Source organism: Quercus lobata, chromosome 9 (genome assembly GCF_001633185.2).
Source record: "Quercus lobata isolate SW786 chromosome 9, ValleyOak3.0 Primary Assembly, whole genome shotgun sequence".
Lineage (NCBI taxonomy): Eukaryota > Viridiplantae > Streptophyta > Magnoliopsida > Fagales > Fagaceae > Quercus > Quercus lobata.
In genome coordinates, this window is record NC_044912.1 from 35,000,487 (window position 1) to 35,016,425 (window position 15,939).

The 15,939-nt window shown below is 35.8% G+C and overlaps 1 protein-coding gene across 1 annotated transcript; it reads right to left on the reverse strand.

Moving 5' to 3' along the window:
• Positions 1–13,907: 13,907 nt before the first annotated feature.
• LOC115958861 (anthocyanidin 3-O-glucosyltransferase 5-like) lies at positions 13,908–15,411 on the reverse strand. The gene has a single exon (XM_031077107.1). It carries the CDS (start codon positions 15,351–15,353, stop codon positions 13,908–13,910), a length of 1,446 nt encoding a protein of 481 aa, XP_030932967.1. The 5' UTR covers positions 15,354–15,411.
• Between the last annotated feature and the right edge of the window lie 528 nt (positions 15,412–15,939).

Genomic DNA, 15,939 nt, shown 5'->3' on the forward strand with positions numbered 1-15,939 from the left:
GGGCTAACGATCCCCCACCTTGGGCTCTTAAGCCAGCGGCCTTCTTAATCTCCTCTTACTTGTTTTTTGCTGCTTGCTTGTTTTTTGACGACTTTATCTTTGAAACCGATGGGTAAGTTAGAAAGTGTGTGAGCCCAATCTAAAACAAAGTAAGCATGATGGATGAAAGAAAAGCACTTACGAATTCTTGAGAAGCAGTCTAGTTGTCAAACTTCCTCAGTAAGGACGGGTCCACCACAATAGGCGTGAAGCGTGTCCAAATTAACAAGTTTCTTCCATGACCTCTCCTAAAAGGGAATCTTAAAAACCCTCTCCAAAAATGCCTCTTGCTCAGGGGAGGATTGTCGGGCAAGCTTTGGCATAAACCAAAAAGTGAGTTAGTCCAATAATAAGTGTTTACTGACGATCTACATAGACTGACGACCCAAGAGGAGACCGATGACTTACCAGACTTAAGTAATTGCACCCAAGAGTGGTCATAAAAAGACCCTATACTATCCCATTCGCTGGGACGATAAACCCAATTAACCCCCTGCACGAAGAAGAACCTAGCCTTCCACTGATGGTTAGAATTGGGCATGTCAGATATCAACCTTAGGGCAGCCTAATGACACACAAAGTTGTAAAAAAACTTGGATTAGGGAATCTCTTGGGGTTTGTAGCAATAGAAAAACTCCTCCAAAGTGAGGGAATGGTTTCCCCCACTGAGTTGGCCCCATAGCACCTCAGTTTCGATGAAGATCCTTTAAGCATTCGGGGCTATCTGACTAACAGGCACACCTAATTAAGAGCCTAATCAACGATGCAGGGTGGATAGAGGCAGACCAAGCCCCGTTATGAAGGCAGTCTCGTACAAACCTACGTCAGACGACCTCCCGTCATAACACTTCTCTCCTATATCTCCCTTCCTAAAAGACACGTTGTCAGGTATCTGAAAATGGGGTCTCAACCTACCAAAAACCTCATCACTCATGTCTATGGTGAAGTCATGGATGGACCAATCGTCGAGCAAAATGACCTCCCATAGTCGTCGCCCCGACGGGCTAGCCTTCCCCAACGGGGATTCTGAGGACGAACTCCTGTCAGATATCGATGAGTCGTTCGACAAATATTTGAGCCTAGGACTAGACAAGTCGTTGTCCGAACCTATGCGGATCGATGGGGTACGCTCACTTGTTGCTTCATTATCTCCAAACATCCCTCACCTACAAGTGACGAATGAAAGCTAAGATTCTACTTCTCTTCCTACGTGTACAAACCAACAAAAAAGAAAAGGAAGGGAGAAAGTAAAGAATATATAATAATAATAATAATAATATACTGATGAAGCATACCTAGGAAATGGACAAACAGTAAAAACCACCGAAGCAAGGGTGCTGAAGAAGCTAGAAAACCGACGAAGCTCAAAACTGACGATTGAGCTTTGGGATTAAAATGGAAGAACTTTCAGTAAATGAGAACAATAACACATGGCACAGAAAACGAAGCATCACGATGCTTGATTCCACGAGTCAAAAGATGACATGTGTTACAAGCCCCGTTAAAAAGACATAATTATCCCTATTTATGACGCACGCTAGTAAGATCAGGCATTTATGACAACTTCGTGACCCGTTAACCATCCCGATGACTCATGGAGTGAGGGGCAGTTGATGAGGAAAATTTTGGACCTACCCTAGAAAGGGACAACTGAAACTCGGAAGAGAAAATCGAGGGACGGTTAACCCTTACGAAGGAAGACCAGTCCTAGAGGGACGACCAGTCCCAGAGGGATAGTCAGCTCTAACGAGGGATGACCCTTTGGAGGGTCCTTGGGCCAGATGATCCCTGGTCCGAACAAACCCTCCCTTAGGGTTTCCCCACAGTTGTGTGGGGCCCATCCATACATCCTTACATAGAAATTAATTGTACACCACGACCAAAGGCCTTATTGTGCAATTAGATCTCTTATAAATGGAAAGATGATCTTGAGTATCTTGGGGGCCTTTTCCCCACAAGGAAACTCCCTTGTATCAAGGGATTTGGGTCAGCTCTCTACCACTATATAAGCCACAAACTTTACCCCTCTTGAGGTATGTGAATTTTCCCTACCTCTTGCACTCTTAAGTTCTTGGAGGTTCTTCTATCACTGACTTAATTTTCGGAGGGTCTTTGGCCGGTACCCCACCGGTACCCTTTGATTGGTTCTTCTCTTTTGTTCTTCAGGTACACCCATTGGCACGTGTCTAGACGATCAACTCACTGACGATTTTTGTGTATCATTAATGATGAACATGATTGTCTATTTATGAATGTTAAAATTCTCTTTGATAATATGTTAATTGTGCATTCACATTATGATGACATGATATGTTTGGAATATATGAATATGCATAACATAATGTCGCTATTAAATCCTTGAAAACTTTCAAGGTAGGTGAATTGTCCACTTAGTAGCGCCATTTAAGTATTAGTGTTCAAAATAATGTGAAAACTATGGATTAAAAAGTGTTGTAAAAACTTGTGTTTAAAGTATTCATAATGTAAAAAATATATTTGATATCATATTTCAAATAATGTATTTTAAAATGTAAAAAAACATAATTTTGTGTTTGGAACATATATATGTTTTTTTATTTATTTTTTATTTTTTTCATTAAAGTGATGATTTAGAGGCGGGCTCGTAGGAGAAAAAGAAAGAAAAAAAAAAAAAAAAAGAGAAGGTAGTGAGATTTTAGTCTTGTCAATGGGGTCTACAATTTTCAACTTATTTATTTACAAAACCATTCAACATTGTTACTTGAAAATTAAAAACTAGTATAGATGAGTTTTTAAAATACTTGTTTTAAACACTTGAATTTGAAAATTATAACTAAAACACTGAAAATAAAACATCGCTATCAAACACATTTTTTTTGGGCCCATAATTTTCTATATTTAAACATTAAAAACTGTTGTTTGAACATCACTGCCAATTAATTATCTATGTAATATTTTCTTTCTTTGATTGTAACTAGAAAAAAAAAGTTACATGGTTTCTCTATAGAATGTAATTAGGAATATAAGCTATATGATTTTCAATTTTTACTTATTTCATAAAATACAATGTTATTTCAAATTTTAATTGAAAAAAATATTTATTTTTGATATTTGCCACTGTGGAAATTTAGTGAGAATAATAATTTAATACTCAAAATGAAAGTATCAAATACTTTATAAAAAATACACCACAAATAGAATTCACAAGGAAGTTAGAATGCCCTTCTATATTCGGTAGATGGCTTTATAAGCACTAGCATTTGGGGATGTAAAAAAAACATCTATATATTTTATATCCTCGAAACTTACTTTATCTATTTTACCATTACATTTTACAACTCACTCAACATCCTGGTTTTTATTTTTACATACAACTTATTAAAATAATATAAACTACACAATCAAATAGTATAAAAAACTAATTATCAAAAGAAAGAGAGAGAGTGTGTGAGAGGAAGCGAGAGAGTGTGAGAGATTAAAATATATATTTTTTTCTTTACAACCCCATGAACAATATGTTGTATAAAGCACTAGCATTGGGGGTGTTAAACATCCCTCAGTTGTTATTTTACAACCTAAGACACCCAAATAGAACTTCATCCGGGTTTGTAAACTTAAAAAATTTTTGCAACCTATGAACTGTAAGAGCATTAGCATCCAGGGATGCAAAAAAAAAAAAAAAAACTTATTTTGCATCCTTAAATTCTACTTTATCTATTTTACCAACCCATTTTACAACTCACCCTACATCTCAGTTTTTATTTTTATATACAACCCAATAAAATAATATAAACTACCTAATAAAATAATAAAAAGTATTATTCTCTCTTTTTCCTCACTCACTTTTTCTCTTCCCACACAACCACATTTTAAAATAATATATATATATATATATATATATATATTTACAACCTATGAACAGTAAGGTTGCATATATGTGTGGGCGTAAGGGAAAAAGAATGGAGTCACCACCTAGTTATATGGTCTAGGAACCATGAATATAGTGTTCTTTCGAGGAAGGACCTTTGCTCTTACTACCAGAGTTTGGGTTCGGGGTTTAGGTATATTCTTGGGAAGGTGTTAGGCACCTAAGATCGCCCAACCCTAAGGTTGGCTTCCCATCATTGTGTCCTATGTCTTAACCCTATTAAAAACCATTTAACACTTGTGTTCTAAACTCACACACACACACTAACATGCATCTAACAAACAAACATGGTACCTTTAACCCTAAACAAGCATACTTATCTATCCGCAAACAAAAGAAAGCCAAACACACAAAAGGAAACCCTAACATTCATCTAAAACCAAATAGCAACTTAAACATGGTAGCAAGTATATCATCAAACAAAACATATCATAAACAAATGCTAACATGCTAGAAACTCTAATCATGCATTTAAAAACCCTAAAACAAATGCGTGGCCATAGCTAATGCATAACTTACCCTTTACTTACCTTTCAGCAACACAACATCTATGACATCAATGCATGGGCATATGAATGAATGGCATGACATTAAAACTAAGAAAACCCTAACCTAAACCCTAATCTAAATATGTGATAACAAACAAACATGTTTAAAAGGTAAACAGACATTTATGGGGCTTGAGAACATGTGAAAAGGAGGCTATGCATATAAACACGTGAAGACAGAATCAAAATAAACAAAATTAGGGTTTCTGGGTAATGGCATCACGCACGCTAGAATAGGTTTGCGTACGCATGAGTTCAACCTGCGTGTGCAAGCTAGATCATGCATACGTAGATCCTTACCTAGAAACCCTAATTAACATAGAAACAGGGCAAAAGCAAAACGAAACATAAAACAAAAAATCTTATCAACCTAACATCCTTAAAGATATAAAGAAAACCTAAAACTAACCTAAACAAACATAAGAAAGCATAAACTAAACAACAAAAAGGATTAAACAAGGATTAAAGTAGAAAATAAAGAGAAAAGTTTAAAAAGAATACCTTAAAAGCAAAAGCTCTTAGGCCTAATTTTTTACCGTTCCCCCCAGTCAAATCTATCACAATTCAATAAAATAGTGATTAGTAATCTTAAACTCGAAGGATTGGGGCCAAAAAAGGTCCCAATCAAATAAAAATGACTTGAGGGTGTTTTTTGAAAAACTTCCTTTTGATTCACTATATTCTAGTGAATCTTAGGTCTTTCTCATAGGATTTTGTGTGTTTTGAAAATGTACCATATAAGGCTTTTTATAGTTGAAAAAATGGGGTTTGGAGCGGCTTCTAGACGATGTGGGATTCGTTCTAAACCTTAGTCATTATTGCAGAAAATTTGCATTTCTTATGCTTCTGAAACCCTAACTTGTTCGTAGAATTGTGCTTGTGTAAGCATGCACTGGCTTGTGTACGCAGGTTGCGACCCACACACATAGGCCGAGGGCCATTTAAAAGAGTTATATTTTCTATTTTAACACTTCAAAAGTCAATTTAATATCTGACTAGGCTCTAAACTGGCCTTGGACCTTAGAGTTTGAGCATCATTAGAGAACGGGGACCTGAGTCGTAAGAGATACAAAATTGGGTATCTACAATATGCAACCTTATTATTCATAGGTTGCAATTTTTTAAAAGTTTACATACCCAGATGGAGTGAGTTTTGGGTGGCTTAGGTTGTAAAATAGCAATTAGGGGGTGTTTATACCCCCCAATACTAGTGCTCTAAGGTTGCATATATGCAACCTTTCTGTTCATAGGTTGTAAAGGAAAAAAAATATTTTAATCTTGTGGTTGTGTGTGAAGAGAAAAGGAGAGTGGAAAAAGAAAGAAAGAGAGAGTACTTTTTATTATTTATTAGGTAGTTTTTGTTATGTTATTGGGTTGTATGTAAAAATAATGTAATACTCGGAAAAAAAAGGGACTTAACAAGAGGGGTATTTAAGTAAATCTTTTTGTGGGGTCAATTTTATAATTAATATTACTAAGGGGTTGTTAGAAAATAAGATTGAAACCCTAGCTATATATAAGCTAATTAAGTCAGCGTATAATGATAGATATTTTAAGAGAGGAGACTACCCAAAATACTCAAGTAGAGAATGATTGACTGCACACTTGAGGTAAGAGCCTAAGAATCTTATTCTTTGTCAAATCTAAGCTTTATTTGGAACTAGAGTATTTTTTATGTAGGTATTTTTGGCCAGTAGTGAAACTATTTAAATATTCAATGAGTTTTATGATGTGAACAGAAAAGGGTTTAGATTTATATTTTCGGTAATTTGGACGCTAGGTACCTGCAAATTTTTTGCCTAGATATTGTGATTTTTTTCCTATGCCCACTGTTGTGTCATGCGTGTAAGTGTAGATGGAAGTTGCACAAGGTGAGGCATGGTGAGTCCGGTTCTGCACAAGTTTCTGCCTTAAGAAGTTGTACCGAATTGTGGATTTGGTGAATAGGAAAAGTCATGGTGTGGGCTTGAAGTCTCTGAAAATAAATTAAAAAAAAAAAAAGCACATGTATAGAAGATGGGTCTAGGTGGTGTCCTTTACAGATTGACTTTTGACCTTATATGGCTATGTATAGTGTATTTAGAGCATCCACAGCAGTGGAGCTATTTTTTAAGCTATTTGGTACCACAAAAAGTTACTTTATCTATTTTACCTACTCATTTTACAAAATATTAAACAGCAGTGGATCTATTTTAGCTTTCAACACAATAAAATAATATAAACATCACAATAAAATAATATATCTACTACAATAAAATAATACATCTCACTACCAAAAAGAACCACAAACCGATCAATGGCACAGTCCACAACCACTGCCAACCAAGAACAACCACTCATAACCACCCAACAACAACTAGCAAGTCAAGAACAATCACCCACAACCACTGCCAAAAATCCAAATTAGCCAAAAACCACCACACAAATCACCACAAAAAAAAAAAAAAAAAAATCAAATTCAAGCTAACTTGGACAAATTGAACTGGTTTTTACTCTCCTTGTGGTGCTTGAGTGATGAAGTTGCTAATAACCAAAAAAAATGATTTCTTTCATTTCGGAAAATTTTCTCGGCAACCAAACGCCTTAACAAAATTACATTTCTGATTAGAAAAACAACAAAACAAAACTAAAAATCAACAAAAAGAATCGGTGAAGCTTAAGCCTTTGTGGAGGATGAGAGTTTGAGCACCGTTTGTGAGAGCTGAGAGCTTGAGAAGAGAAGAAAGAAAAGAAATAGAAACCCAGAGCTCGGATCGAAGATGAAACCCACGAAATCCAGAGAAACCCACAAAATCTAGAGAAAGCCAGGCTTGTCAGCGTTGGGTGAGCGGTGAGATGGAGGACTGGGCGAAGGCGTGGGTCGGAGGTGTGGATCGGCGGCTTGGAGCTTGGGATGGCTTGGGACTTTGATGGAGTGGGTCAATGGTGGACCGGTGACATTGAGGTCGACGGCAATGAGTTGAGAGTTCAGAGGGAGTTGAGAGTGAGAGTGAGAGTGAGTCACGGTTGGATAAAAAGAATAGAAAAAAAAAATCAACAAACAAATAGTATTTTAATTGGGTGGAGAATAAAAAAGTATTTTTTTTAGCTTTCAGCTACAGTGCACAACCATATATAGCTGTGCACTGTAGCAAGATAGATAAAAAAATATACCTATATATACCCTCATTGTTGCAGCACTCTTTCTAATATATAATGGTGCTAAAAATAGTTTTTTAGCTTTTTAGCACCACTATTTTTAGTGCTCTTATATAGGGTTTATTCCTAGGGAACTATTAGCGGTAGGAAGTAAATGAAATATATATTATGAATAATGTGGATTTTTGGTGTGAGATAATAATGGAAAATTATTGGATATTTTTAGCAGTTTTCTTCTGACCGAGTACTATTATAAATTTTTCTTAAATTATTTGACTATTGAGTAAATGGTACCTATAAAATTGTTTTAGGTGATATCTAAGGATTTTAGAGGAAGAGTTAGGGAGAGTTTCCTTTTGGCATGGCTTTTGGAGGTAAGTAACCTTATTCTAATTGATTTTATTTTGCTTATACTACTGTATTTTAACTACTAATTTTTTTTTAATTGTTACAATTTTATTTAATTGTTTTAACTACATTGATTTAAAGTAAAAAATAAAGAATTATCACAAATGTATTTTATTATTGAATAAATAATTTTATATATGTATTTGAATGAGATATATATTTTTTGGAACTATGATTTGATATATATGATTTTGGACAATCTGACTATGTATTTGACTTTGATACCCAGACAATGGGAGTTATTCATTGGTACTCTGATACCCAGCCAATGGACATTGGTATTGAAATTAGTTCTATCTGGGGCATCATAAGCCTATTGTGTTTTTGGACCCAGCTAATGGGGGATATATATTAGCACGGAACTAGTTTCATCTGAATCTGATACTTAGTCACGAGGATATAGCGTGACCATAGTCATAAAGATTGTTAAGAAAATGAATTATGTTTGAATATTTGAACTGTTTTAAGTCTTCGAAATTGCTTATGTGTTTTTGGAACTTATTGTAAATTATAACTCTGATATATGGAAAACTGATTATTTTCTAATCCATCTATGATATATTTGTAAGATTAAAATATTTGATCTACGTACAACTTATTATTTTACAGATCTATTTGCTTGATAGAACTTATTAGGACTTTGGTTATTTATTAAGTTGTCAACTCACTCCCCCTTTTCCCCTCCAATTTCAGACTGTGAAGAGTAGCAAGTTTTAGGAGTTTTGTTATTGTGTTGAGCATGAAAGAAGTTTAGTGATTTTGGGATTAGATGATCTTGTAATAGTCTTATATCTTTTGGCCAATTGGCATTATATACACGAGGTTTGGATTTTGTTCCATTTGAATTATTGGAGAACTATTCATAAAAAAATCGTTGAGGCATTTTAGATTTATTTAATATAATTTTTGAGGATAAATTTTAGTTGCTAAAAAAATCTTACACACTTGTAGGGTGCTTACTTTATAAGCGTGTAGTTGTTGTCACGTGCTTACTTTAGGAGTTTTGCTATTGTGTTGTGAGCATGAAAGAAGTTTAGTGATTTTGGGATTAGATGGTCTTGTAATAGTCTTATATCTTTTGGCCAATTGGCATTATATACACGAGGTTTGGATTTTGTTCCATTTGAATTATTGGAGAACTATTCATAAAGAAATTTTTGAGGTATTTTGGATTTATTTAATATAATTTTTGAGGATAAATTTTAGTTGTTAAAAAGGTCTTGCACACTTGTAGAGTGCTTACTTTATAAGCGTGCGGTTGTTGTCACGTGCCTATCTTTATAATTGGATTTGGAGTGTGACAAATAAAAACTTGGATGACGGGTGAGTTGTGAAATGGGATGGTAAAATAGATAAAGTGTTATATGAGAATGCAAAATAGTTTTTTTTTTTTTTTTTTTTTTTGGCATTCCTAGATGCTACTGCTCTACAAACTTACTGTTCATGGTTGCTAAAATTTTTTAGCAACCCACACTCAGATAAAGCTCAATTTGAGCAGGTGAATTACTAAAATAGCAACCGAGAGTTTTACTTTTTACACCCTCAATACGTAAGCATTAGCATTTGGGGGGTGTAAACGCCCCTAGTTGCTATTTTAGCAACACACTCGCTTAAATTGAGTTTCACTTGGGATTGGGTTGCTACAAATTTTTTAGCAACCATGAATTGTAAGAGCATTCACATCAAGAATGTTAAAATGCTAAAAATGCTATTAATTGGGTTGTGGCTACCACGGTGGTGTTGGTGGTGGTGAATAGGATTGATGGCTAGTTGCTATGAATTTTTGTAGGAATGTTTTATTTTATTTTAATAAGTTGTTTATATTATTTTAATGAGATGAATGTAAAAATAAAACTTTTGATGTTGGGTGTATTGTAAAGTAAGATGTTAAAATAGATAAAGTGACTTTTTGATATGCTAAATGCTAATTTTTTTGAGAGCATTGATGTGAATGCTCTAAATGGTTGTATATATACAACCCACTATTCACGGTAAAAAGTACAAAAAAGATGGAAGAGAGAGATGGGAGAGAAGAGAGAGAATGAGTTGATAGGGTAGTTTATACTCCCTCCATTTTAGTTAGTTTGTCCTCTATTCCATTTTGGGATGTCCCAAAATATTTTCTTGTTTCTAAAAATAAAAGTCATTAATTTACTAATGTTCTTATTATACTCCTGCCTTATTTTCAAAACTATTTGAAAAGAAAACTAACAAATATTTAAAAAATCAATTTAATTGAGGCACCCTTTTAGTTGTCACATTAAGAATAATTCTTTTTTAAAAAATTTGATAAATTTATTTAAGGGTAGTTTTGTAAATTTTTATATTTATATAAGGCAGACAAGACAATAAATAATGTTCTTTTAAAAAGTTTGACTTTTCAAACATGACAAACAAATTGGGACAGAGGAAGTATTATTTTATTGAATTATATGTAAAAATAAAAACTGAAATGTTGTGAGAGTTGTAAAATGAGTTAATAAAATAGACAAAGTGATGTCTGAAGATGTAAAATATGTGTGCGTGTTTTTTTTTTTTTTTTTTTTTTTTTTTTTTTTTTTTTTTTTTTTTTGCATCACCGAATGCTAGTGCTCATGCTCTAAAGAGATTCAGGCAAAGACTATCCTACACTATTTTTTTTTTGAAAGGAAGCTTTCATTAATTCAACAAGGAGAAAAGAAATGCAATAGAGAAGAGCATAAGGAAACTCATGAACTATTACAAAACTTATGGAGGGTCTGGATAGAGTAGGGAGTGAGGCAGTGGAGGCATGGTTCCTTTCCAGACCAGGGTGTTTTCTGCAGGCTTTGCAAGCTGAGCAAGTTCATTGGCTGCTCTGTTGTGTTTCCTTTTCAAATGATGAAGGTTCCGGTTGCTGAAGGACAAAATAAGTGAGCTAAGGATTCCATTGAAGATGTGGCCAAGTGTTCCATCAGTAGACCTTGCATTGACAGATTGTACAATGGATAGGGAATTTGATTCAAATATGGCATGAGAGAGAATCATCTCTTGAGCAAGGATGATACCATTTTCTAGTGCTAAAGCTTCAGCCGTGTCAGGTGGATAGTGAGTTGGGAGAATTTTGCTCATTGCAGCGGTAATGTGTCCATTGAAGTCACGGATAATCACTCCAATGCAGGATGGCCTACCATCAAGATTTGTTGCTCCGTCAACATTTATTTTATGGAATCACATTTATTTTATGGAATCCAGGTGGGGGTGCTATCTAGTGAGTGGTCTGGCTGCTTTGTTGCTGTATTGTGGATAAAAGAGCACCTTTGTAGTCCTTAGCCAATCTCATAGTAGAGTACCATATTTGACCCGGGAGGAGGGAGGTGGATTCATACACCACTTGATTCTGATTGTATCAGATGGACCAAGCAGTGACAAAGAGAGTCTCAAGGTCATGGGAAGAGCCATGGCCGATGATTTGTAAAGACAAGTCTGATATGTCAATTTGGCCAGCTTCTAGATTGACATGGCAATCTAACCAATTACTCCAAACTAATTTGGGATATTACAGGCAAAGAGGGCATGTGTAGTGTTTTCGGAGCATTGGTCACACATGGGGCAACAACCATCTGTATTGATGCCTCGAGTCCTTAGATTTTGCATTGTGGGGAGGCCATTCATGCATGCACACCAAGCAAAAATTCTGATCTTTGCTAGAAGGTTGAGAAGCCACATTTTCTTCCATAAGGGAGTTTGAGGGTCACCAAAGGAACTTTCACCTTCATGGTTGGTTTTAACAATTGGAAGAGCAACAAGGCACTCTTGACAGGAAATTCCCCCCTCTTATTTCTAGTCCAAATTAGATTGTCCTCAAGGAGAGAGTAGCTAAGTGGGATGTTTAGGATGGTGTCTGCCTTGAATGGGAGAAAGGTTCTTTAACTAGGCTAGTTTTCTAGCGTTTAGTGTCTTGATCAATGAGAGCAGATACCATAGGGAAGTCATCAAAGATGCGTGCAGGATTGATAACCTTGTATGTTATGGGGATTGGGAGCCATTTGTCTTCCTAGAATGCTATCTTTTGCCATCTTTTGCCTTTGCGGATCACCTTAAGGCTGCTATGAATGCTACGTCAAGCGTAGGATGGGTTGCTACTAATTTTGGCACTAAGAATGTTTGAAGATAGAAAATATTTGGCTTTGTAAATTCTTGCAATCAGAGAGTTTGGACTTGTGAGAATCCTTCATGCTTGCTTGGCTAACATGGCCAAGTTGAAAGCCTGGAGGTTTTGGAACCCTATTCTCCCATGGAGTTTGGACTTGCACATCTTTTTCCAAGCAATCTAGGCAATTTTTTTCTCTTGTTGATGCTGCCCCCATGTACCAAAAATTAGGCATCATGCCTTCAAGCTCATCACATAGTCTCTTTGGTAATAGGAAACAACCCATGGTGTAAGTGAGGACGGCTTTCTATGGGAGGTAAAGAAGTTCTCATTGAAGCCGTTCCTACACTATTTTGACAGTAAGGGATGCAAGGCATTTATAGCCTATCACCTAGGGAACAAAATAAAGCTATGCTAAAAGTTGCAATTGTTGAATTCAAAGGAAGAAGAAGACTCAACAAAAGCAACTCTTATTCCTTTGGCATTCCATCTCCACGTAATTATATTATACTACTATTCTTCACATTTTCTTCACACCTCGCCTGTAGTCGTACATATAAAATGATTAAAGAAATTATCACCTGCCTAATGCTAGAGCCGGTGATGACTCTTACAGTATTTTCATCATTTTTGATTTTCTTGATTTTTATTTTAAGAATCAAAGTATTGAGTATTGACTATATATGTGAAGCCCTATTGAGGGGGGTAAAACATCTTCAATTGAGTAACAATTTGAAGGTTGCATTTTACTACGTGAGATTTAAAGTATATTTGTTTTACAACGAATCAATATATATTCAGATTCTAACAAATTATGGAAGCCTCAAAAAAAAAGATTCTAACAAATTATTATTTTGTTATGTGTTTACTTTTCATGGAATTTGTTAGTTTGATATAAAATCTCACTTCAAGGTTATGTCTTGCCCTTGCCTTGAAAAGGTCTTGAAGGTGCCATCTGACTCTGTGCTTAAGGAATATGGATTATGGATTCTATAGTAATGAATTAACAAAGAGAACTTTCGTCAAGGTGCAATAAGTAACATACCGTTAGCTGGTTCAGGGATCATGACAAAGTAAGAAATGTGAAATAAAGATATTCAGGCTAAGTTATTCTAACTGTGTTACTTATGTGCAGAATATCAAGTAAGGATATTTGAGATTAAAATATTCAGTCTACTCTACTTTGAGGCAAATGACAAACGAGAAGGAAATAAATTCAATGCTACCATAGTCTAATTGCACAAAAAATATGGATTATACTAACAGATGCCTTTAAAGTAATGGTTAACAATTTATTTTAAGAAAGTTTTGATATTACTTTTATGAGAAAAAAAAAAAAAACTGTTAAAATATTGATTATTTTTTTTCTTTTTTCCATAAAAATTTTATTTAAATGGATTTTTTTTTCTCAATAAAATATTTTTGTACGATATTCAACTGATTTTTATATTAAAGAAATCAAACTTAAAGTGAATAAAATACAATTATTTTACATCACACATGCTTTCACAACTTTTTAAGTAGTGCAAATCGATAAATGGAATTCAATTCAAATGACACCCATTGGCAAATCAGCAAATGAATCTTCCTAGGGGCAACAATCCAATACTTTGAGATCACTCAAAGGATTGTTTCTGATATGGTGTATGGAATGGGGAGATTGTACAGTACACGTTGGGAGAATCTGAATTATAATGGTACTTAAAAACAAACACCGACATGTTGGAAATCAAAGGTGAAGCCTAAATTATCCCAATTAGATTTTATCACACTTCCATTCTTTGACCACACGAGAAAGTGATTCCTTAGATGATCCACCAAAGTTCAAACCTTTAACTGCACTGTGTTTTAGCTCTCTGGCTTTACACCTCATTGCCTTCCCTTCCTCACCCTCCATGATCATCCTCACCACTCTCTCTATTTCCACCCTTTCGACCACATCTTTTACCTTTCCCACCATTGGCTTAACAGCAACACCAACTTCTTCCATGAGCATTGTTGCATTCATTCTCTGCTCTGCATAAAGTGGCCAAGCTATCATCGGCACACCATGTGTGATGCTCTCTAGTGTAGAGTTCCACCCACAGTGAGACAAAAATGCACCGGTTGATTGGTGGCGGAGAACCGCCACTTGTGGTGCCCAAGACTGAACCACCAGCCCCACCCCTTTGGTTCTCTCTAAAAACCCTTCAGGCAAATATGCCTTTGGATCATTAACATCACCACCCACGTTGAAAAATGTACCTGAGGTATTCCCATCGGTTGGCTTACGTGCCACTAAGATAAATCGTTGTTGACTGAGTTCCAAACCCCATGCCAACTCTGTAAGCTGCGCAGTTGTTAAAGTCCCTCCACTACCAAGTGTAACGAAAAGAACCGAATCCATTGGTTGTTTATCTAGCCATGCCACACACTCTGCACCCGACTCAGTCAATGGCTCGTCCTCTTTGATAAGCGGCCCAACTGGGTGAACCGGTGGTGTGTTTATTTGCTTATAGAGAGGGTGCTCTCTTATTGCTCTAAGCGAAGCTGGTTCAAAATCCTCCCACGAATTCAAGAAAATCCCTGTCACCATTGTCAAACGGCTGAAATGGTACAGGACCCAGTTGTACTCATCAATCTTCCTATTCCGGACCTGGTCTAGCAAGTCCTCGGTTCGTATCGGAGTGCAACCCGGGATCTGAACCGGTTCAGGAAGGTCAACGAACTCGCACTCCACTTCACAGTCCAGTGTAGGAAGATACAAAGAGAAAGCAAGGAAAGCAGTTGAGGCAGTGAAGAAAGTGTAGGTAGGAATAGAAAGCTCATTGCAGATGTCAAAAGCTTGGGTACTGAACAAATCAACGATAAGAGCTTGTGGCTTGCCGAGATCTATGAGGATTGACTTTAAGGGCTTGAGGCTCTCTTGTACATTGATACAAAGTCTAGCAACGACCAGAGTGTCCTCAGTGACTAGAGCTGAAATATCAGCAAGTGGGAGGTCAATAACTTTGAGGTTTGGAGGGAGAGTTGGTGAGTGGAGTAGTTGGTTTTGTGCTGCAGAAGCTTCGGTGGTGATGTTGAGGAAGCTTACATGGATACCATGGTGGACGACAAGGCGTTTAGCTAGCTCGAATAGCGGTATAATGTGGCCCATGCCTGGACTTGCGAGAACTGCAACGTGGGACTGGGATTTCATGGTTTCAGATTCAGCTATCACCATGGTACTTAGAATTTGTGAATTGTGAGATGTGGTTGGCTATATGTATAATATTGTAGTAGCTAAGTGAGAGTTGGGTCAGGGTCAGGGTCAGGGTCAGGGTCAGTGACGCGATTTACGACGACATGTTTAGGGTGTCTCTATGTATGCACAATATGGATTTGTCGTGTTATACAATATCTCTACATTTATGGAGCAAAATAATGTCCTTTCATTCAGAAAAAAAAAAAAAAAATGTCCTTTCTTTCATAGGGTTATCGATATAAGAATAGAGTGCTTAGTGAGCAACGCGGATCCCCGTTCACGTCTTCAGCTTCTCTCTCTCTTTCTTTTTTTTTTTGTTTTTTAGCATGTAAACAGTAAAATCACATGTATTTATTGTGTAGGAGACAAAATATACTGTTTATGTACTGTTTATATATTGTTCATATACTGTTTATGGGTTCCATAATTCACATATTTAAAAATTATTTTGTTACAGTAGTTTTAATTTTAACAAAAATAAATTATATTCAAACGTACTATTAGTATTGTCCCACTACCATTAGTAGTTGTAAATTTTGTTTTGTTTTGTTTTTTGTTTTTCCAT

Excerpts from the sequence above, each read along its gene's own strand:
- LOC115958861 (XM_031077107.1), bottom strand. The coding sequence starts at position 15,353 with ATGGTGATAGCTGAATCTGAAACCATGAAATCCCAGTCCCACGTTGCA.